The sequence below is a fragment of the Neopelma chrysocephalum genome, unplaced genomic scaffold (assembly GCF_003984885.1).
Source record: "Neopelma chrysocephalum unplaced genomic scaffold, ASM398488v2 Primary Assembly neopelma1_102, whole genome shotgun sequence".
NCBI lineage: Eukaryota > Metazoa > Chordata > Aves > Passeriformes > Pipridae > Neopelma > Neopelma chrysocephalum.
The window spans coordinates 4,470,751-4,494,700 of record NW_020897765.1 but is presented as its reverse complement, the minus strand read 5'-3'; the positions used below and the strand labels follow the sequence as shown (position 1 = coordinate 4,494,700).

Below are 23,950 nucleotides of genomic sequence, written 5' to 3'. Positions count from 1 at the left end.
CCTTCCTCTTTGTTTTCTAATTCTTACTGCGTGGTGTGCTGATTCTTTTCTGTGCTGCTAGTTTTGTACCATCAGTAAATGTCATTAAATACTTCTGCTTTTTGTGCTAACATAAAAACCCCAAAATTCTTGCAGGTCCAAGACAGTGCTGCACAAGTAACATCATTTCAGGACAATCTCTCCTCCTGTCAGTTCAACCTGCTTATGCCTCCTTCTCAACTGCTGGTGATTCCCACTCGCCAGCACGCTTCCCAAGCACCAACACATGGATTTTTCACTTGTTTGACCTCTCTGTCAGTCCTTGATAGGTGGTTTTACCAATCATCATCTTAACATCTTGAACAGCACCAACCATGCAGCTGAACTTAAACAGGCTTAACAACTGTGGAATAAGAATATGAGTTATTTCAAGATACTATTTGTATTCTAGAGCGCTACTCTAAGTATCTTGCCAGTCTCCTCTAGTTGTTAGAAATAAATGCTAAAATACTTTTCATTAATATAGCCCAGAAGAACAATATCTTACTTCATGACCTGTGTCTGTTGCCCTGGAAGCAGCTGCTACCTAATAGTAGAGGTCCAGTACAGCAACTCATTTTCAAGAAGGTGGGGAGATTGTTTCTAAATAGAGGGCTGAATCAAGAATGGATTTTTCCAGACTGTCACTGCTGATAAAATGAGGTTTTCAATTACAATGCTTAGCACAGAGCAGCCTGCCCAAGGAAACCCATGTTCCAATGCCGCCAAGCGATATATGCTCAGCACTGCATTTGTCAAACCACTTCCTCTGCTAAGAGTTAATGTGTCAGTCTTGAAAACGGCTTGCTCTTCTACCACCTTTCGTGATGGAAACCAGAAAAGTGCAACTTACTTCCTTTCACAAAGCATTTTGTTGAGACTCTTGACTCCAAACTGACTGCCTCGTGGGGAAAACCTGCTTTCTAGAAACTTAAAAATGCTGACTGTTCCATCATAATTCTGCCTCAGTGGAGTAAGGAGGTCAAACAGGGAAACAATAATTATTAAAGTGTTAAGAGGTCATTGCTGGGTTTAAGGACAGTTCGAACATGCTTGAAGTCTGAATACTAATCTAAGCACTCGGGACTCTTTTGTTTTGGCTTTGATTACACTACCAGCAGATGATGACTGCAATAGACTCTGCTGTGATAAAAGCAAAAATCACTATCCTTTCTGTTGCAGACATAAACATGCAAAGAGCAAGTTTCACATGAAGACTGATCAAGAGCACATGAATAATTCCAGAAATGCATCCAAAGAGCAGCTTTCTGGATTAACTGCTGTAAATGCCAGCAAACAAACCCATCCACTGGTACCAATTGCACATCTCGGCTTTACCTCAGCTTAATCAAATCACTAATTATCTTACACAGATCCTGAGGAGCATCACAGGATTTGCGTTCTTCACAAGAGCTTAATTCACTGTGTTCTGTCAAACATTTATGTCTGTCTGCACTTATCTAAGTACATTGTAACCACTAAATCACACAATCCATCATCTCTTTGTCAGTATCCTATACCGAGAAGATCCTCTGAGAATACGCTTACAACATAAAGGTCACTCTGCAAGTTGACTAAAGGCATGAATAAAAAATAAAACATTTAGTTAAGCCCTTTGTGGAGATAAGGTTGCCATTACCCTTTATTATTTAAACAAGTTCTTCAACTACTTTTCAACACTATTGTGACATCACACTGAGAGTTTAATGGCAGCTCCTGAGTATATACAGAATCAAAGCCAAAACTGAGCTTACTAAAGTTTCAGAAAGTTACACAGCAGTGAGAGATTAAGAATCGTTATACACTTGGCAAACTGACCTATTTCCAAATGATGCTGTCACAGAATGATATGTGCAGTGGGCGTATTTTAGCCAACAAAAGCTAGCAAAGCGCCAAGAGCTGCTGAATTTCCTGTTAAGAATTAAGAGCCCCTCCACACACATTTTCCACTACAATATATGGCCCATCTTTTTGTCAGCACAAGTCTTCCCTGAAAAATTAGGGTTGAGAAAAAAATCACCGGCCACCGTTTCTCATGAAAAGCAAGGAAATTAAAGGAAATGAAAGAAGATACAACGTAAGAAGAGCTGATCTGAGGGTCCTACTGGTTAACGTGCTTCTGAAGCAAAGTGCAATTCCAGTTTTATACTTGGTGCGTGAGCACCATGTAAAATGGGAGTGTGAAAATGTAAAAGTATGCGAGACAAATGACATTTTATCTTTAGACATAGTCATCCCTCATGGGTGTCATGCCTACTTATCAATTAATCACTAGAGCATGAATATCTTAAGACAAGGCTAAAAATGAGGGGTAATTTTTCACGAAATATGCTTGAAACAGCCAGTACATTTCACAAAGGAAAGAAGAGGTTTGTGATCTATTTTGCAGTTGCTTCATAAGTGCAACCTCACAAAACCAGAATGGAGATCCCTGACACTAACTGCTGTGATGACTTCTGCCAGCCATCAGTAGAAACCTCAAGGTTTAGTGAGTGCATTGCCAAGACTCAGTGAGTTACCACTTCCTGGCTAAGTTAACAGCAACTGAGTAAATATGAAGTTCTAGCCATTGCAAACACCAAATAAAAAGTATTAGCATAAATCACGTAGTGAAATGTAACTTGATAAGCCTCTGAAACTTGGCACTTTCAACTCTATGGGCATGACCTCATTGTCTTAGCTAGTACAGACAATGTTAAACATGTAAATGAAGTAAAATCAATATTTCCTATCAGCTAGCAAAAGAAATGGGCATAGGGAGACAAATTCACCCTCTGGAGCTCAAAATTCATCTGCCACACAGATACGTAGGTCTGGTTTATGGAAGTCCACATCATCTTGTACGTGAAAGTAAACTTACTGATCTGATGGTCATCTGCTAATATATGTTCTATCCTCTCAGTGTTTTAAGTGAGGTTATCTAAACAGCATTCTATCCAATCACTCATTTAAATGTACTGTTTTGCCTCACAGTAAAAGTTAAGCTGTCTGGATCTATTAAATGTTGCAAGATATTTTTTTCTTTTGGCAGAATTATAAAAAAAACCTACCAAAAACTCAACAGCTTGATTTTCCTTAGTTATATACCTGCAGGGGAAAATACTACATTCACATCTCAACCTTGTGATTTGCTTAATGAGAAAAAAGACACACTGCTTGGACATAGGCTCTGAAAGAGAAAGGCAGTTGAAGAAAGTGTATAGCTGTTAGCAGGAAAAGACCAACATTTCATCACAAAAAGCAGTTTTGACTTCTTCTGCATGTACAGCTTATCTGCCTTTGTGTACAATAATGCTACTAAGACCTGTTACCTAGACCATGCCATTGCCTTTGAGTTTTAACACCTAAAACCAAATGCAAACAGAAAAATGTCTGTAGGAGGTGGCATCCTAGTAATTCTCAGATCATACATTTAGAGGAAACTGGAAATAAGGACAATATTTTTCAGCAGGAAAATCCACAAACTCTCTTTATAGGAGATGAAACAAGTAAAATGAGGAATCAAAGGAAGTTACTACTGGGATTCTAGCAAAATTATACAGATATTTTTATTATTTAAATATAAAATGCTGAAAATAAAAAATTGACATCTAATTATTAACATGTTCCTGTATTTGGTTCTCATTAAATTTTGAAAATTATGACATTTTAACGTAATAAGCTTCTAAGATCAAAGTTGAAGTCATGAATGAGCCACAGAAAGATCATCTGATTTTGATTTTTCTCCTTATTAATGATCAGAGTCTAATTTTGCTTACACTGTTAACTATACATGCTTCAAACATTTACTGTGGATAAAATAAAAACCGGCCTATTAACCAAAAAGACACTGTTATGCCTCAGCAAAGAACGAGGCATAACATATGTGGCTAATTTAGAACAAAGAACAACAGCTGAGGTAACTGATGAATTACAGAACCTTTTTGTCAATTTTGATTGCACAAGGAAAGTTGCCAGAGCAGTTTAATATACCCACAGTTATAAATGTTTATTTATTTTTTTATTATTGATACATAACAACAGTCCCCACACCCCCCAACCAAACTAAATGTAGGTCAAATTCTCAAAACTGCACTTCAATCCTTGAAACTTTGCTGTCTTCATGATGCCCTGAGTGGTCCCTCTGAGAAGGGCACGAGGGTCCCTAATCTACATTGCTCAGTAAACAGAAATATAACATTGACAATATAAAACGAAATTACGAAACATTATCAAGAAACCTAGATGCAGCTACACAATAGACTGTGGGGAAGGAATGGTCCAAGGAGATAGGCAGCTGTTTCCCTACACCATGTCTGTACTACAGAGTACTACTGGAAGAATGGTGTTGCAGCCTACTTAAATCTATGAATAAATCTGTCTTGAGAACATGTATTATACCATAAATATCAGGACACTTCTGAGACACAATTTTTGCAACCACTCTCCCATCTGTGATTCTTTTCACTTAAATTCTGTAAATGAAGAACAGCCTACAAAAGCCATTGCTGAATCACTTAGTTTCATATAGAAATTTACATCTCAGTTACTTAATTGGAATCTCCCAACCATCACTTGTGAATACCCGTCTCTGGTAATTTTGTTCAGACAGATACCATATAAAAGATTGTCAGAAATGCTTCTAAATTGTTAAAATATATTGTTTAAATAAAGGGGAAATGCAAAAACTAACTTTCCAATCCAAAAGTTGTATTGTTGTTGTATTACCTACTGCTCCTAAGAAGACAACAGCAAGATTGCTGTTAAGACACCTAAAAATCCATCTAAAGTTTTACTGTGGACTGGTAAAATGAAGATTTTTACTTAAAATAAATATTTCAATTCAGTGTGTCATTGAAGACATTATTTCATAAACAAATGCTTAACATTTGCACATGGAATTTTGCATTAAAATGGAGAAGCCCCAGCACACAGCTTATTTTTTCCATTTACACTGTTGAAGAAAGCACTAGTATCTATATTTGAATTACTAGGGTTGTAGACTTCTGTAAACCAGTCCAGATCAAAACAGGTTTGAATTCTGGACATCTCTCAAAACATAACAATCGGCATCCAAAACCTCAACAATTATCTATTTCAATCTATAAAACCTTACCGTACATACTTAAAATTAACACTTCTCAAAAGACTTTTAATGCTCATTCTTTTACATCTCTCATGTTACATAGAAGTAAACAACAAATGCAGGACAGTATCAAACAGTTTTTGAGCTTTCTTAACATGTCTACATGAATCTTATTTACCCTTTTCTTGGCAAAATTCCTTAATATAAATGTACAGGCTTGCATATTTGCCCTGAATACCAAGTTGCTGCATGGATTATGAAAGAAGTGTGTAGCCAAGCACACTACAGGGAAAAAACCAAACACCACAGCTACAGTATATAATGTAATACTTACTATTTATATGTTTCTGAACGAATGTATTCAAAAACATGAGATACTCCCAGCTGGAACTGGTCAGCAATAGGGGTAACCCAAGGATTGTTCTCTGCTTTGAAGACTTGCTTTTGACCAGTCAAATCCAAATTACCTGAGGGATTAAACAAAACAGCATATGAAAAGTACTTGAAACATGAAAAATTTGAAAGAAATACCATCTGTGAATATAAAAAGTTTTCATTCATTTCAGAGAGCATGGCCATAATAAAAGCAAGCATTTCAGTCTTAACACAGAGGAATAGGAGGACACAGTAGTTCCCACCATGACGAATGCAGTTCCACTCTATTATTTCAGTGCTGCTACACACTGCACAGCAGGGTTGAACTCCGCCCGCTGCATATTATATTTATTCATCAAGTTAGTTTTAAGCAGGACCTGATAGCGCATAGGTGTGGGCCCTCTCCACCATGATCTGCAGGAACAAATGGAGAATGATGCTCTGGTAGGATTCTCCTCTGCTTGGCATTGCAAAACATTTCTCAATCCCTGCTCCAAGCAAAACACCAACAAGCAATGCCCAACAGGCTTTTTGTCCTCTCAGTGCCAGCCTGTTGTCTGAACTGAGATCCCACCCAAATCTGTGATTAGAGTGCCATACACTCAGAAACACAAACAAAGAGCATCATTCTTGTAGCATGCCAGTTTTACCTATTCTGTTGACAGGAAGACTTAAGTGACCTATTAGGGGTTTGCTTGGGGTTTTTTGTTTGCTCGTTTTTTAAACGTTTACCACCCAACCCCAAAACAGTCCAAGCTCCACTGAAACTCCTCATGACTATGGATACAAAGGGCTGAATTCCAGGACACTCTACCCATTGAAATACTTTATGTTCTTTAAATTAAAATAAGAAATCTGTGGTACATTTTCAATTTATTTTTGTGAATTTTATGATGAAAAGAGGCCTACCCTCCCCCCAGAAATCTAAAATAACTAAAAAAACCAACTCTTTAACCATGGGGAACAAAACAAAACAAATTACAGGGTTTTGAAGACTGACTGAGCCAAACTGTTGGAGAAATCCAAAATCAACCTGATGCGCCAAGTTTCCAAAATGAAATGCCTGTGTAAGTGCAGGCAACGGGAGCTGCTGTGAGCCCTGTGATTGCTGCCCACGCCCGCTGCACGTTCTACATGACAGCTAATGCTTGGCGCGTTTCCCTCTGTAAAAGGGGTTAACAACAATTACAGACAGGCTATTATACTGTGTGAAAAGATGCCAAGCACCTCATACCGGCCTATCACCGAGTCACCATTACCTTAACAAGCTCATCTGCCAGCTGTCTGTGGCAGGTTGGTCTGAGCTCACAGCCCGTCAGTCAGGCGGCAGCCGCCGCGCTCCGCACGCTCCAGTGCGCCTCGTTAGGAGCCGCGCGCCCGTCTCCTTTATTAAAGGACGCGGCAGCACTGTTCTAACAAGGATCAGGAAAAAGGATTAAAGACTGTGACAAAGAGGACCTAATAAGCTAGAAAGCAGTGTATCTAAATCTGTGCTGGCTGAAGGTGCAGGCTGGTGCTGCTCACTATCCAGCTCTCAGGCGGCGGCTGCCGGGGAAGCCAGCCAGGATGGCGATTAGCCGTAACCCTCTGACCAGGGCTGCTGTGAAGATCATGTATCACTCAGGGTTTGCTTTGCAACTGTAAATTGGATTTCCCATTTTATTACCTGCAAAAAATCCCATACGTTGCTCTCCAAAACTACGAACACTGTAAGCATTCTGCAGGTACTGCATCAGGATAAAATGATCAATCTGTGTACAACTAATAAAAACAATTAAATCTGGGGAGGCAAGCTTGGCTCCATCATGGGTCAAGTTCAATGCCACCTATAGGACTAAGTCACATGTTCCCAGAATCTCAATAGGTCTTGGCTGAATCCTCTCGACCCGAGCTGTGTCAGAAATTTACCATCCAGGGAAGGTTGCCACACATTTCCATTCCCACAGTGCAGCGTGCTCATTTCATTTCTAACACCCGTTTAATACCAGTATGGCCTGTTTAAATGTAATTAATTGTAATAATTACTACTCTACTACGGTTGAAGAAATCTTACAGCAAATCCAGGACTGCTCAAGTAAAATGACCTGTAGGTCCCCATGTCAATGTAATTGCTTTATTTTCCTCTGTCTTCTGTTTTTCCCAAAACACACTGGAGGCAGGTGCAAATATTACTTTTTACCTTCAGAGGGAAGAGGAAGGCAGAGACCCTAATTAATCTAATTACAGAGGAAAAGGGGCACACAAAAGTTCAGCATCCGCACTGAAATCCACCCCTCCTTGCCAAGGACGTCCTTCTGGGAGTCCTGCCAGCAGCAGCTGGCCTGGCAGCCCATCCCACCGGCCACCTAGAGCTGGAGCGAGAGCCCAGGGATTTTAAGTGAAGAATTTAATCAAGTGCAGTGGTGAGAAAAGGAACAATTTGTCTGTCCTCATGGCAAGCACCAGGCAGAGAGTGGGTGCTTCTCCGCAGGTGAGTGGGCTTCCTCACAGAAGGCAGGAAGGACAGGGCAACTGATGCTTTAAAATCCTCCCCGTTCAATAACAAAATTTCCATATAGAAATGAAGGACAGAATTGGACAGAAATTAAACAGAAGTTACAGAGAGACTGCCCCACCTCATCAGCACTAGGGAAGAAATGGCGTCTAACACTCCAGCCACAAGGCAAGCCACTTGAGCACAAAGAGGCCGCATAATTAAAACTGAGACAGAAGGGAAATGCATCACTCCTGCACCGTACATTGCTTGGGCCCATATCCTGCTGTCCTTTCTGGGTGTACCTAATTCTGCTCTGGCTGCAGGACATCCAGCAGTCCCAAGCACAAGGCCAAAGACTCAGTAACATCTCAGGAACAGTACATGCAGGGGTAACCAAACACAGGAGCGCTGCACAGACTCTTCTGCTGCAGTGCATCAAGACAAACCCAAGGGCATGGAAGAGATGCTCACACCCAGCTGAAGCAATGGCTCTGGTACCAGGGTCACCACAGTAGAGCTGTGCAACTGGACATCTTATAGATGTGTCCCTGTCCCTCCCATCCCCAATAGTCTCCTTGCCTAGATGATTTTTTTATGGTAGCACCATGTTAGGAAATGCTATTACTCCATCCCTGCAGCACTAGAGCCATTCACCAGGGAAAAAGCTATGGCAGATGCGCCTTCATGCATATTGTCTAACAGCAGCATCAGCAGAACACCATCCCCAGGGCTTTAGGAAATTTATATACTGTTCTGCTACACAGATCACATCAAATCCCTCAGATATTTTTAGTAAGCAAAATACAAAATTGCCTCTAGTAAAAACCCAGCACTGAAGATTCAATCACAAAACATATTAGGGTTGGAGATTGCATTGGTCATTGCTGTTTTGTTCTTTTCATGCACATCAGCCTATTAAAAAATATTTATCATCTCTAAAATTCGGCCTAACTTGTTGACTAAAATTGTATTTCTTCATTGTGGACTTAAGGTTCTTTATATTCTGCCTTACTGAAGGAGATCGGCTCCACCGAAATGCATCACAATCATATGCCTCTGGTAAGAGAGGAACAGCCAGTTATCTTCAAGACTAGTCAGCACAGCCCCCTTCCTAGATCACATAAAAGTTTTTCACATTATTTTTGAGTGCTTCTAAAACTATTCTAATAAATGATCAAAGCTACACATTCCAGAACCCACGTCTAACATGCTTAAAGAATATTCAAGTCCTGAGTCTGAGGGATACTTTTTTTACACTTTCTACTTTGACTAAACATAGATTTCCAAATAGAAAGAATGCAAAGTGGACATATGCTGCTACCAGCAAGCAGACACTGATAAGAGAACAGTCTGGAAAGAGAAGAGCAGATACCTAACAGCTGACTGCTGTGCATGACCGGCACAGAATGACCAAAAGCCTTCTAAAAGGAGTAGCCAGCTGTGTGATCTTAAAAATGCCTGATCTTGGCATTTTTATTCCTGTCTCAGCACTCGTATCTAAAGATGATCCTGAATCCTTAAGTTTGATTGGATCAGTGTGACAATTTCTGTGTTTAACCCACCTTAAAACCAAATTGCTCCTAATGCCCAACTACTAAGCTGTGCAGACCTGAAAACTGTCTGCTGCCTGAACCTCTTATTGGCTGCCACCTTGGAGCTACAGTAAATAGATCTACACCAGAACTCTTGAAAATTCAAGGGCAAAATCAAAGTATGCATATTTTTAATTTTAATGTATTCTAACTTAAACCATCCATTGACTAAAAGTACCATTTATCCCTGCTTACATTCAGAGCTTCCACCACCATGAGTGGATAGAAGGCACATCTCATATGACAATGAGCACACCCCATCCTGACTGACATTAAAAGGAAAAGAAGGCAGCTACCGTTTTCCTGCACCTGTCTCAATGAATCTATCCTGCATTTGAGCTAAAACATGATCATTAATGTGTCTTGTTATTTTTCCTTCAGTGCTGTTGAAATAAAGAGTGGTTTGTGTGAACATTCGTGTTTTGCTCAACTGCCTGCAAAGGTCAGAAAAGAGCTCAAAATAGAAAATAAAATGATGCCTCCCACAGTTGTGTTTGCAGACAGTGTCAGAGCCAGTGATAACACCAATCACTTTGACCAAAGGTATCTCCAGACTTCCCAGGCTCCTCCTGTCCATTAGATTCAGCCTGTAAGCGCCTCTTACATACAACTGGAAGCCCATCATCCTCTTGTGATGTATGATGTGTGCAATGTTTACTCCATGTATGTATACTTGATGTACAGTAAGGTATGACTAGGGTACATGGGCATTACTTAAACACAAGAAAACAGAGTGAACGCAAACCTGGCTTGTCCTTTCCACTCCAACACCCCTTGGCAACACTTTAAATACTTTCAAAAATTAAAAGGTGAAATTAAGTAATTAAACAACTCTGACATTTGAGAACTGAACATTGGCATTCAACATAAGAAACACGATCCTAGCTGTAAAATGCCAGATCAACGCTTCTTTGTAATGGTTTAAATTCATCCCCAGTGGAGCTTCATTAAAATCAATGGAAATCATTTTTAGCCTGTATACTGTTGAGTTTCACATCTGTGTCCCATTGATACTCTGACTCACATCCCAGCCTACACTGTACTTCACTGACCTCAAGGAGAGTCCTCAAGCTGTAACACATCCCTTTTAGCGATTCCTCTTAAGACTGCAATTTAAATATTCTTTCCCTTTACCACACAAAGGTCTTACTCTCTGTCATACCTACGACAAGAAGAACAAAATTAGTTTTATTATTTAGATATAAATACCTTTGAATCCTCTTTTATTAAACCCTAAGCAAGGGATCAATCCACTACACTAAATTTAAACCTAGGTTATATGTAAAAATATGTCTGTCCTGGCTTGTTTTAGATTTGCTTTACACTACAGGGCTTATAATTTTTATTACTTTTGTGGCATTTGCTTTGTCTCAATAGAGAGAGAGGTTGGTTTAAGCATGGGGGTCGAAGAAATATCAGGACTATTATGTCATAAAAATGATGCCAAAACAATTAATTGTGAATGATGTCTTAAAATCTATGTAAAAAAATGAAAATATATACTGCTTTCTATGCCACAAAGTATAAAAAGCAAATTATTTTTACCCTGATCTTAAGCACATGTAGACTGTGCATCAGTAACTCATACCATTTCTATAAACAAATAAGATCATCTCTATTTTGAAGACCTCCATCATTTTTGAAGGATTAGCAACAGAAGAGAGCAGATTTAAACAGTATTTATAAAGCAGCATTAAGACAACAGAGAGCAAAGTCTTCTTGTACATAAGTGAGGTGTGACTCAATCTCTTTGGAACCAGCAGTAATATTCACAGAAATATTCACTATGATAAACAAATCTAAATCTCCATATCATATGTCGAAAATGTAAATTTGGTTATTGATGAGCTTCTATGCACTAAAAGAGAACAACTAGTAAGTCTAAACCCAGACGGAAATGCCTCCAAAAGATGGATCCCAGGAACACTTTTGCTCTCTCACCCCAACATTCTTGTGCTGGAGAAGGTCTAACAGTATCACTTCAAGTCACCAGCACTTCAGAGAACCCCAACACAGCATTTGTGGCGGTTCTACACAACAGGGGAAAAGGTTCAAGTCTAAAATAACAAGCAATCAGATTCAGTACATGCAAATTAACCAGATACTCCAGAGCATCCATCAGACAGAAGCAGGCTGGACATCTTCCTCTAGCTCCTTTCCTAATCACACAGATGGGAACGCCTGCAACCTCACATGTGAGTGTTAGACAGGAAGCCTCAGGGCAAAAGAAGGCTGAAGGAGCAACCTGAAAGCCAAACACTGAAGCCTAAGCCCATCCTCAGTTTTACAATTACTTTCAGGGACAGAAAATAGGAGTGCAGATATTGCAATATCACACATTATTCTAACAACTTCTTAGATGTAAATGAGAATTTCCAATAACGAGTTCAGAGATGACATCCCAACTTCCAAATTCACTTGAATACATCTAACTGTAGATCTCTGTGTCAGTTCAGTAATTGAACAGCTTACAGAGACTTTTCAAACAGAAAAACATCTGGTCTGAAAAACATTAGGAGATGGAGGCTCTGCCAGTGGTGTCTTGTTCAAACGGTTCATCACTGCCAAAATACATTCTTTATTTCAGTGCTGAACTAAGCTTAGTTCTAAAACACTGTTGCTCCCTCTGCCCATCTACAAGGGAGAAGACCAACTGTGTTTTCTTCTCAAGGAGTTAGTGAAGATCAGCAGCCAAGTCTCCTCTCACTCTTCACTTTGATAGGTTAAATAAAGAGTCTGATTATTCTGTGATACTAATACATAATAGCTACTCCATTTGCTTCAACTCTTAGTAAAAGGAACACAGCTGAAATAAATAAAGTAGACCAACTAAATCTTGGAATTCTTTAACCCTTGATTTAAATGTGAAGTGATACAAGGCAAACTGGGATTACCTCAGCTACAGCTATTACAATTGTATTGGAAGAAAATTTTATTCTCCAGCATATTTCATAGAAGAGAGTTTAAAACAAAGTGAGTATAGTCCTGAGATATTTATACAAAATCCCGACATCATAGCAAAGGTCAGCCAGAATCATTATAATGGGAAGTCTGACACTTCAGCATGTGTCAAGACTGAAGATGAAGCCTGGGAAAGACAACAGAATGGATAAAACGCTGAACTACTCCCTTAAACCATACCCTTGCATTTCCATATTCAGGTGGCTGCAGGAGTGGTAAACTCTCTGGGAACAAGGGGAGAGCCCTGGAAATTTCTACTATCACAAGACACAACAAACTTGACCTTAGCAGGATAACTAGTAGAAAGAGTAAATAATAACAACACTCACAGATGAAAGCCATAAACCAGGAACTTATTTAATGCAGCACACAAGGCACTCCTCGCCTAACGGCAAATGGCTTGTACTGCCACATGACAAATCATGCTGTTTCATCAGCCAAACTCCACCACACACAGCCTTCAGGTACCAGGGCAACCAGCCCAGCTGATGCCGTCGTGTTGGTAGCTAAGAGGAAAGGCAGAAGAAAGAGCATTTTGACAAAAATCCAAGAAATTACTTCAAAATGTACTTTTTAAACTATATTCTTTCTAAAATTATTTCAAATTACTTATAACTTGATTAAATTCATTTCTCCCACATCCTCACGTAACAGCAAGACCATTTATTAGAAGACTTACAAATACTGCTAAGTTTCACCGATTTCTCTTTGAAAGGTGACATGTTGTGCTGGAAATACCATTTCCTTCACTGCTCTGTGTAACCAATGCCCGGCACCAATTGGGATCTCAAGGGGCAAACCGACAGTCACTGATAAGTGTTCCCAGTGAAGAAACCCAAGGAACACACTACGCAGCAGACGGGTTTTGGAACAAAGGAAATTAATGTGATGTCAAAGTAGTTTAACATCAAAGACACTTTAATGGCACAGGAAGTATTACAGGCTTAGGGGATCAGCATCCCAATTTATTTTGAAATATATTGCACATTTTTTCTAGCATCAGAAACTCCCCTGGGATTCTCAATTACACAGGAATTCAACAGAGCATTCTCTCTTTGAAGGGTCCCTATCAGATCAAACTCTAGTTAATTTAAAAAAATTACTTCAAAAAGGATTCAATGTATTGCTTTTGCCCCACACCTTTGAAACTTCCATTCAAACACAGGTTGCCAAGAACTCAGAAGAGCGAAACCACTTTTAAGTACTAGGAAACACAAAATGAACCAAATATAACCACAAATGCAACGTTTACTCAGATTGGCTCTAATTATGGTATTCTTACCTACAACAACTCTAACACAACAGATGAAATATCTGCTCACAGAAACATCATTATTATGTTGATCATACTTCTAATCAGAGTACAGTCAACATTAGGAGAGCCCACACACACACTGTAGTCATCTGGGAAGTGACTGTAAGACTGGTATATTTTCAAAACTAAAGCAAGATCAAATCTGCATCTTGAAAAGTTTGGCAAGAATTACAGCAGTGTAAGGAAAAGAATGCCTGTGGTGTAAATCTAAATAATGGGTTATAGAAACATCTTCCTGTGTATAACGAAACTGCAGAGTTGCCCTCTTCCCATACACCTTAATCCCCACCAAATACTCTCTGCAATCATCCTGGTTTCTAACTACATTCACAGATTTTCACAGAAGCTTTTCTACATAATAGCCTCTCCATAGCCTATCTTGTTACATACATTTTTTCTACTGTTCCTTCACTAATAACTGCTGCATCAGCAGTCCTAGAAAGCAAGTTACTTTGTTTATCCACCTTTGTCTTAGTTCCAAAAGTAGAAACACATAAGTTTTTAAATTATAAGGTATCAATTAGTTGTTCCAGTGCTCAGAACTGTTGTCCAAAGAGCCCCAGGGTGTTCAGGCTTCCAACAAGCACCAATGACCTGTACTGTAGGTGTGAGCAGTGCTGTGTTGTGACACGGACAGAGTGCAGTGACAATTTATACTAAAATAAAAAAAGTTTGGCATTTACGTCAAGTGAATTTAGAAAAGAAATATCTTTTGTGAAATAAGTGATTCCTGTGTTTGCACATGCCTGTTATAATTACCTAAGTAAACTGCTATGTCGATTAATATTAATTTGAACAAACAACTGCAGCAACTACTTTGTGTAATATAATATTAATTCACAAATTCTAGAGCCATTTCAAAAGCCTAAATTTTAAAAGGTCTTCTCGTGATGGAAATACTCTTGGAAGTATTCCTTGGACTTTAAATTTAAAGCCAATTCTTTATCCACAGAAGGTAATTTAGCCGTTCAAAACTAAAGAATGATGAAAGAATTACTTAGCCACTCTGACATAGAGATTTAATTTACAAAATGTTTCATGCTCCTTAAAAAGGAACATGGCTACTTACCCCATCAAGATATTTTTTTTTTAAATGCTTGAATTTTCTACTTTTCAAATATGTATGTAACTTTACACTTTTGATAGTGTTTCCCTTTATCTGAGGAAATTATTTGATAAACTAGAACAGTATTGAATAGCAACTTACAAGCCACGGATGCCAACATTCAATTTTGAAAAAGGAGGATGGTAAGCAGAAATGTATTCTTAGAAATCTCTGTTCTTCCATATGCATAAACATGAGCAAATCTCGTGTACTTGTGTACACATGTATTGGCAGCAGGGTAATGCACACAGGCAACATTAGAATCTGGGGTTTAAAAATCATACCCTTCGTTTTCACATCAAAACCTCAAACCTACAGATAAGCTGGTTACATTCTCTGGGTGGCTATTTAATGACATCTTTGTGAATACTCTGCACCAAATACCACTCTTACCGTCCTGACTCTGCTAAGAAAACCTTTATTGTGGCACATATGGGTGCACCTAGATGACCATACAATGAACATTAAAACACCATCACTGGTGTTACTAATTGCATCTACCGCTTATGTGGTTCCTGTTTCTATTCAGCTTTCTTTCCAAACACCATTCTCATTGTTAAATGGTCAGAATACACAAAGCGACAGATTTAGTGCCTCCTTGGCAATTTATATAACTGACTGCAACTCTGTTGTTGCAGTGAATCATGATTTATTTGTCTTGCAATGCAGCACATAACCTTTTAAATGCTAGGGAAAAAAATGCCAGTGCCTCTTTAAAGTTTATATATGACTGCCCACCACCATTCCTCATGAACGAGGTTTTGAGAGACAAATGATAAAAACAAGCTGCAAATTCCACCCACCTACTCCTGGCCATTTCCTGTGTTCATCACTCACACATACTGTATTTACAGACAACCAGACCACCAGTGCATTCTTTTAGTGCCCTCGTTTCCTCTTGGGCAGGAATATTTTTCTCAAATTAGTGACAGGTATTCTCTACTAAACACAAAGTAGGATAATGCCAATCTCCTTTTCACTGCTGCCACGTTCAATCACATCAGGTGACATTACAGGCAGACTGTAGGGTTTTATTTATTGTCATCTCTCTCCGTACCAAAGTTGCAGTCCCAAGGCCTGTGGCCTTTTTTCATACCCTATTCTCCATGCCTTCTTCTGCACTTATTTCCATCACTTTTAAAAGACCGTTTAATGCAACACACACACGCTGTTCTCCTCATCCAAATACACTGTTTTATCCTGATATATTATACTGTGCCCATCTCCCTCGTAAATGAACATGTAATGACTCTCTGCTGTCCACCAGTGCCTGAACTAAGCCAGTCAAAAGCCTTCAGCACCTTTAATTATGAAAGTTTGTTTACTTTAAATGGAACAGCAGTAGCTCCAATTAATGCAAATAGGACCTGCTCACTGCAAAACTATTTATCCAACATGCACAGCAAAAAGTATTTGGATAGTTCTGAGTACATTATAATTCAATTTTAAAAATTTAGGAGGGAGAACTCGGACCGCAGACAAAGATGGTTTTCCCTCATGTGGTGACTATGGCATTGGCAGTCCACACAGTAGGTTCCAACCCTCTCATACCACCTGTCATTGGCAGACTTTAAAACTGACTGCAAAGGTGTGTGTGCTTCTCTAAATTGCCTTCATTTGCGGAAGGGAAAACAGGGCTGCAGAGATGAAGTGACTTTCTAACCATTCAGAGATTCACATTTGCCTGTGGCCTACTCCTACTTGATCTCCAACAAGCCTTCCAAAGCAAGCCTGGTGTTCCATTCCCTAGATGCGTGCCTAGATGTTTAATAAACAAGAACATTACTTTTCACAGTAAATATGCCTGCAAGTTGCACAAGTTACAAATCTAGACTACAGTGTAATGTTCTTTGGAAATATACTTCAAAATCTATTTTAAACATTTGAGATAGTTCTAGCATTATGCACGGCATAGCCTGTGATAGAAATTATGCCAACTGATGACGAATGAAGATACTGAGCAAGGCCATAAAATTAATAAATTAATAAATGAAAAGTAAAATTTATAGAATATCTTTTGAGTAGTAAAGACCAGAGGTAACAAAGGACTTAGATGCGTCAATGCACCTCAGCTTGATCAGCTGGGGCAAAACTACAAGTCCTTTTTCTACCAGACTGTGATACTGTTCTATAATGCAAACAAATGCTAAATATGGAAAAACACTTCCCCTGGCCGAGTTTTGCAGGTCAGTGCAAAATAAACATTGAGAATTTTCTTTCAAACATTTCCATTTGGGTTGGATTTTGATGGTAAAACCATTTAACAGGGATTTGCTGCTGAGTTTGTAAGGCAGTAGCATGTTTAGAATATTTAATTAGTCAAAGAACGTGGTTAGACTCAGTGCAGCATTTAACGTTCACTTTCTGAAAAAAACACAAAGGCTGTAATTTAGGAAGCTACAGAAAAGTACATTTACAGATACTACATGCATCTGAAATGTTACTGCTGTTGAAAGAGACTTTATAAATGAATATTACTTACACAAAAGCTAAGGAAAGTATACCTGTGTCAAGAAATAAACATCTGAAATGAAGGAAAAGAGAACAAATTTCATCCACCAGTGGTGAGGGGGAAAGGCAAAAAACCCCGTAGTGGGTAAATAAATAAGAGTCAAAACAAACATCTTCCCCCGCCTCACAGAAGAAAAGCAGACACAAAAAGCGTAAGTTGCAGACTGTCACATTTAAGCACATAGCTGCCACATTCTCCAGTGGGTCAGTGCAAGTTCTTATGACAACAAATAATTTTACTTTATTACCCTAACTTTAGTCACTATCCTTCTGAGTTTTGGGAACTATTATTTGGAAGGTGCCAGTAGAAACAAAGCAGCTTCACCATGTAACAGTCCACAATAACAAAAACCAAGGAACAGACCCTGTGTAACAGCTGTTTCAAACACAGGTAATTGATGGAGCTGCATTATTCTCAATGAGAATATTTTTAAATATTTAAAGATCTGAAACCAAATTTTGGCTTGGGGTAAACAGGGACAATGCCCCTCACAAAATGGAATACTGCAATGCAAATTCAGCAAAATCAATACTTAAGTTTCAAATAAAAACTCCAATTTATAGGTTAAAAGAAGCCACCTATAACTGTATTTAAATGGCCAATATCACAAATTCAAAGTATATCAACCTGCTCCACTGCTTTAAGTGAAAGAGCTATCAATTCACTAAGAAAAGTAGGTTACCGAAAACCAAAAAATTCCTCTAATTTACCTATATTTCACTCTGGTTGATCAAACTTCCATTTTTACAGGAACACTCACTAAAAAGCCACTTATGCTGCTGTGCTTTTTGCTTAATATAATTCTGGCTAATCTAAATAGTGTTCTCAAAACCCAGTCAGAGACAAGAATTGTTTTGCAGACCCAATATTTATGATACATTATATAAAGCAAGATGCTATAAACAAATTGGCAGTCAGGTGTATAAATATACAGGAAAAATGTAACATGTAAAAAAGTAATAAAACCAAACACTCATCATCTTCCAGCTCCTCCTGTATATCCAGTAGGAGTCAAAAAGTGAGTATTTCTCAACGGAAAGTAAATATTAGCTTATATAATGACTTAAGCATAATCATTTCAGAGGAAATACAGTGCATCGTCATTGTTATTAGACAAATAAATAAATGATCATCCATAATCTTACCCAGTTCTGGGGGCAGCACAGTAAGACGATTTCCCTGGATATGCAGTTCCTTAAGCTGGGTGAGCTCACCAATTTCTTTAGGCAGTGATATCAGGTCATTGTCTCTAAGACTCAGCTAAGAACAAAAATAAATTCAGAACAATTTTCGGTTACCATAAAGCAGCTCAAAAGAGAACTCTACTCCCTCTTCCCCCACCATTCTCCTAAATGCTCAATTCTTCCAATTTATTTACAAGTGTCTTCTGGTAAACAAGAAATAGTTCCAGGTGTAGTGGTCTATTGCTGCAAACATAGCCTACCACTCTTCAAATTGACTGTATTCTATTCCTACAAGTGTTGCAAAAGTGAATTGATTTTCCAAGAATTTAGATAAATTACTTACTATCTGCAACTTTGTGAGCTTCCCAATATCTGGCGGCAGGATTTCAAAATCGTTGTCACTTAGATAGAGTGCACGCAGGGTGGCTGCAAATTAAATAGCAATATATAAACAGGGTGGCATATAACCCAACCATTTGAGGTCTAATCAATAAAAAGGAGTCAGGTTTGATTAATAACCCTGACTTGGTGAAAAGCCCTTGACATACCCAGGGCTCACAATAATAACAAGCAGGTCAAACTTAGATTTACTGGCTTATTGTATTGTTGATGAGTTCAAGAAAACACCTACATTCAAAAGGACTAGCACAATTAACAATTTCTGCAATAGTAATCTCTGGCAGATTCTGGCATATGGTATGAATGCTCAGATGTCAGAATACAGTCATTACTCTTTATTACCCCCGATTCTTATTTATTACATCAATTTGCATCCTAAACAAACATTTAAAAAATTTTTTTTGACAAATACACATCTATGTTAAGCTCTACAGAAAGCACAACCTAACACTGGCAAAGAGATCTGAAGCTAGAGCAATATAGAAAACTCAAACTGTGTAATTTGTAATTTCCATGCAAAGTCTATATGAAATTCACAAAAAAAAAGATGACCCAGCACAATCACGTAGCTTGCTATTATCGAATAAGCATACACGACAGTTTGAAAAAAAAATTAAAATGGAGACTCACAAAGAACTATCAGGTGCAGCAGGAAAGAAGGTGGTCAGATCAGCAAAACCTCTCCTCTCCACCAGAGGAGATCCCATTTGTCTTACTCCTCCTCTTTTCATTTCAATAAATGTGACCATTTTTAATAATGCTGACTTAAAATTCTCCTCTGCCAGGTTACAATCACAACATCCCTCAGACAGCGGCACTCCTTCCTCTCCCCTCGCCTGTCACTTTGATGCTGAATGCACTGAACCTGAAGCCACTTCAGCAGAGTACATGGAAAAGACCAGTAAGGTAGCAGAATCACTGAAATCCAGAAAGTGCCAGAATTCAAGTTGCTTAGGCAACCATTTTGCACATATGCATTACAATACCTTTCTTTAACTTGAGTGTATATTTTTAACATATGCAAAGGTCAGCTTAGGTCTACCATTCCTCTGCCAAGCTTTGTAACCCTACTGTATGTTTTAACATACTGGACACTTCAACATCAACACGCTGTTAAAACTATTTCAGTAATGAACCATCAGGAACGCATTTGTTTTCAGACTCAACACACAGCAGTTGTGCTGCAAAACTGTTTATTTTCCCCTGAGGCTTGCAACCCTCCATGAAGTTTTAACTGAGTATGAGACCCAAGGAAATATTACTCAGAAGAACTAAGCAAGTCTTCTGATGTCCAAAGGTGTCAGGTGACTGTATATCAGTGATAAATATTGCTGTGCTATGTAGAATTATTCAAGATATATTAAAAGAAAAACATAAATATCAGAAAAAATTCTGTTGGATTTTGGTCTCCATCAAATAAATTTCAACTGCAGAAAGCAAAGCACCATATCATGAAGATTTGTAAGGTTTTTAGAAAAGTTTCTTACTTAGATAGAAGAAGTTTCCTGGTAGGGAATTTTCATTTAAGTTGTTGTAAGTCAAGTCAAGAACTTCTAGAGCTGGTAAAGATCCAAATCCTCTTGGCAAGGTGTTTAACCTGTTCATGCTGCAGGTAAAGAGGAAAGAAAAAGAACATGACATCAGTATTCACTTCATCTAGTAGGAATAATACAGGCTACAAGACTTGTTTTTGGTTTTGTTTCTTTTTCCCATAAAAAAATTTAATCTACGTCAAGATTTCCTTTTGTTTTGAAAAGGGGTTGATGCTCTGAGATACTGAGCAACCCTCTTGCAATGCAGATCTTTTTTTACTCTTTCACTCCAATAAATATACCCGAACTTATGCACTCGCAAGTGCAAGTCTGTTATGTCAACCAGCAGCCACATCTGAAACATATAGCACAAGTGAGAGACGTATCACAGCGCCATGCTCAGCTTAAAAGTGTTCCACAGAGAAAGCTGGTTCTTGTAGATGACTAGCTAAACTACAAATTACTCTTTTGCACATCATCTTGACCACGTGCCATTCTGCCATATACCACATAGTTCTTCACCATGGCACCAAATACAAAGAGGAATACCTCAACTGCACAGTATTTGCGTTCATTGATAACTGCTGCTCAAACCCCTTCTTAAGAACAGCAAATCTGTGTCACTAGATAAGTATTGATGCACAAGGAGCATGAAGTAAATAAAATGTCAGTCCTGTGATTGATAAGGCCTAATCTAAATATACCTCAATCAGCCAGTCTTAAGAGGGTTTAGGATAGCAGTTCCCACTGGCAACAGCCATAACATAACGAAAACTAAGAGAAGGAAGGGATTTCTCCGATAACCTGGAGCAGACAAAGCACAGAAAACAGTAACTTCTCTCTGACCTCAAAGAGCTTGAACAAGGTGATCCAGAAAATCACTAGAGCTGCTGCAATAATGAAGGCAGGCACAGAGCTGGAGATCTCTTCACAGAACCTTACTGTTTGTGTATGAACTAGAGCTCTGGCTGTTTATCATATGAACAGAAAAGAACCACCTGGCAGTTTCGTATTCATACTGTTCCTATTGCACATACATCAAATATATATCTTGTGTGTATGGATCTTGCTTTAGTTGTCACTCGGGTTTGAAAGCCCAACAGAAAAGGTAGGCATCTTCAGGAAGAGCCTGTACAGGTAGCCATTGTCAAAAACGGGATTTTATTGTTATGTGATGACTGGAAACAAAGATGACCTTTCAGATGTTATCTCTAAACATATTCTGAATTTTCTCTTTTTGATGCTAAAGTGATATAGAACAACAGTCACAAATGAAGTCAAGAGGAGATGATATATGAATGCATGAAGCATGATCTAACATTTAAAACTATAAAAACTCCAGTAAATGTACTAACAAATTTGGGTACCCAAAAATAAGAAACACTACACATCCATGGTAGCAAAGGCAGGAGAAGCACATACACCATTTCTTTCACAAACTCTCATTTTTCCCACTTTTGCATAAGCCAGTGCCACCAGAACAAGAACCTGTAGAGATCAGCTCTCTGTAGCTAAACTCCAGATGAACTCCTTCCTCCTCATCCCCCATAAGGAGTCCTATCATGGGCATGCACCTACTACTGCTGCATAGTAGTAATTATTAAAATACAGAAAGCTTCTCTCCGCTATTGTTACTGCAGACTCGTCACTGTTTTAAAAACTGTTCTTTACAGCAAACAGGACTAAAGCAGATAGTTTTTCACTAGTGAAAAGGGTTTTTCACTAAGTGGCACTGACAGCTTTCCCTTTTTTAACCAAAGAACAGGGTGAGAATGAATATTCTCCCTATTGACAACAGGCAGAATGGTATCTATCCTTTGACATGCAAAGCGAACCAGCTCAAAGACCCTGCCCAGCACTATTTGGCCCTGCAAAAGTTCAAACACTGAGCTCGTGCCTCAGAAACTGTGCCTCACCTGTCGTCCAAATTTTACACTTTTAAGCTTTCAGTGCAGCAGTACACTTTTCCTCTTTCCACTCCACCACTTGACCTTTCTGCAACAAAACTCTCCCAAAAATAAACTCTGCTCTTATTCAAGCTTCCCCTCTCCTCTGGAGGGCTGTTCTGAAGCCTTCTAACACACGCACTGCAGATGACAAAAGGGTTTCTTGGCTGCCTCCTGAAAAACTAGTAGGCCAGAAGAGTTTCCTCTTCACTGACTCCAAGGACCTGCAAAGCAGAACCCATTTTGCAGAGCTAAGGCTAGGCGGTAAATCCTGTACCTGGAAGATTATGGGTAAGGACAGGATTAAGAAGGAAGAGCATTTAATCTGTAAGACTTTAGGCCACGTGATACATGAGGGTGGAAACTGTGGTTCCAGACCCAAATGTCTGTTGGCCCTAACACCAAGTGGTCTTTGGTGCTACATTTCTTTTTTCATTAATGAAGACTAGTATTTGAACTATACTAACAATTTTCACTGCTTTAATCCATGGGAAGTGCCCAACTTCTTCCTTCATGTACTGCAACACGTCTATAAATATGGATTTAACTCTCAAAATATATAGAATCCTGATTAATATTTGCTCTGAAAAGCAACTCCGGTTCAAACAGATATTAAGGAAAGCTAAAGATCTACTACGACCAAATAAAGACCAGGGAAGACAGATCATCATTAAAACATTTACTGGCATTCCAACAGATGCAATTCAATTACCAGCGCTTTACAAAAGTATCTAAAAGCAGGATACACAGAGCCTAGTGAAAATCAGTTGCTATTCAGAAGAGTTAGAAATGCTTAGTTTACGGTGCTCAGAAGTTTGACTTTATAAAATACCAGCGTTCTTTCTATGAGAAGCCTATAGTGCTAAAGCTTATGCTTAACAGTGCTTTCCTAAATAGTTACACTTTAATATACCCATTTAATTTTAAGAAGGTCCTATGCTTTGTTTTCTTAACTCAAGAAAGCCCTCCGCAACTGTAGTTATTATAAAGTATTACCAACTCTACTGGAATATATTACCTGAACACTTAACAAAAACACTCCTGGCTCAAATTCAGTCAATACTAGCTCTTTGAATTAAATGCATACCACATCTAAAGATTTGCTGCTTCTTTTACAGGTTTAATATAAATTGAAATGTCTATAATCCCAGATTTGGAACTTTGGAATTAAAGTTCCAGATTAATGTGGAATTTTTTTTTTAAAGCAGAATAGGAAATAGAGCCTGATTCTTCTGCAGCAACTCCAGAAGCAAGAGGCAGTTGCTAGGGAAGTAAAAATTCAATAATTGTTCAGTTTGACCTCAGTATCTGATGAATGAGTTGCTTTGCCCTTAAATGGTTATCAGTATACCAGAGTAAGTGCTTGATCACTTCTAAGTATCTGCTTATTCAGGACATTAGCTGAACACTCTGAAGTCGTAATTGCCGAGTTATCCTCACAAACACTTGCAATAAGAAACTTCAATAGCA

General features: G+C 38.6%; 1 protein-coding gene across 3 annotated transcripts in view; it reads right to left on the bottom strand.

Annotated features, from left to right (window-relative positions):
• RSU1 (Ras suppressor protein 1) overlaps positions 1 to 23,950 on the bottom strand; it is a 104,952-nt gene that overhangs the window by 53,337 nt on the left and 27,665 nt on the right. For all 3 annotated transcript variants that reach the window (XR_003536225.1, XM_027695565.1, XM_027695566.1), the window contains exons 5-8: positions 20,490 to 20,608; positions 18,947 to 19,029; positions 18,565 to 18,679; positions 5,418 to 5,550 (exon numbers count right to left, since the gene is read on the bottom strand). Coding sequence is in view for 2 of the 3 variants with exons in the window: in XM_027695565.1 (XP_027551366.1) it covers positions 5,418 to 5,550; positions 18,565 to 18,679; positions 18,947 to 19,029; positions 20,490 to 20,608 (450 nt within the window). In the remaining variant the exon portion in view is untranslated. The remainder of the gene's footprint in view (positions 1 to 5,417; positions 5,551 to 18,564; positions 18,680 to 18,946; positions 19,030 to 20,489; positions 20,609 to 23,950) is intronic.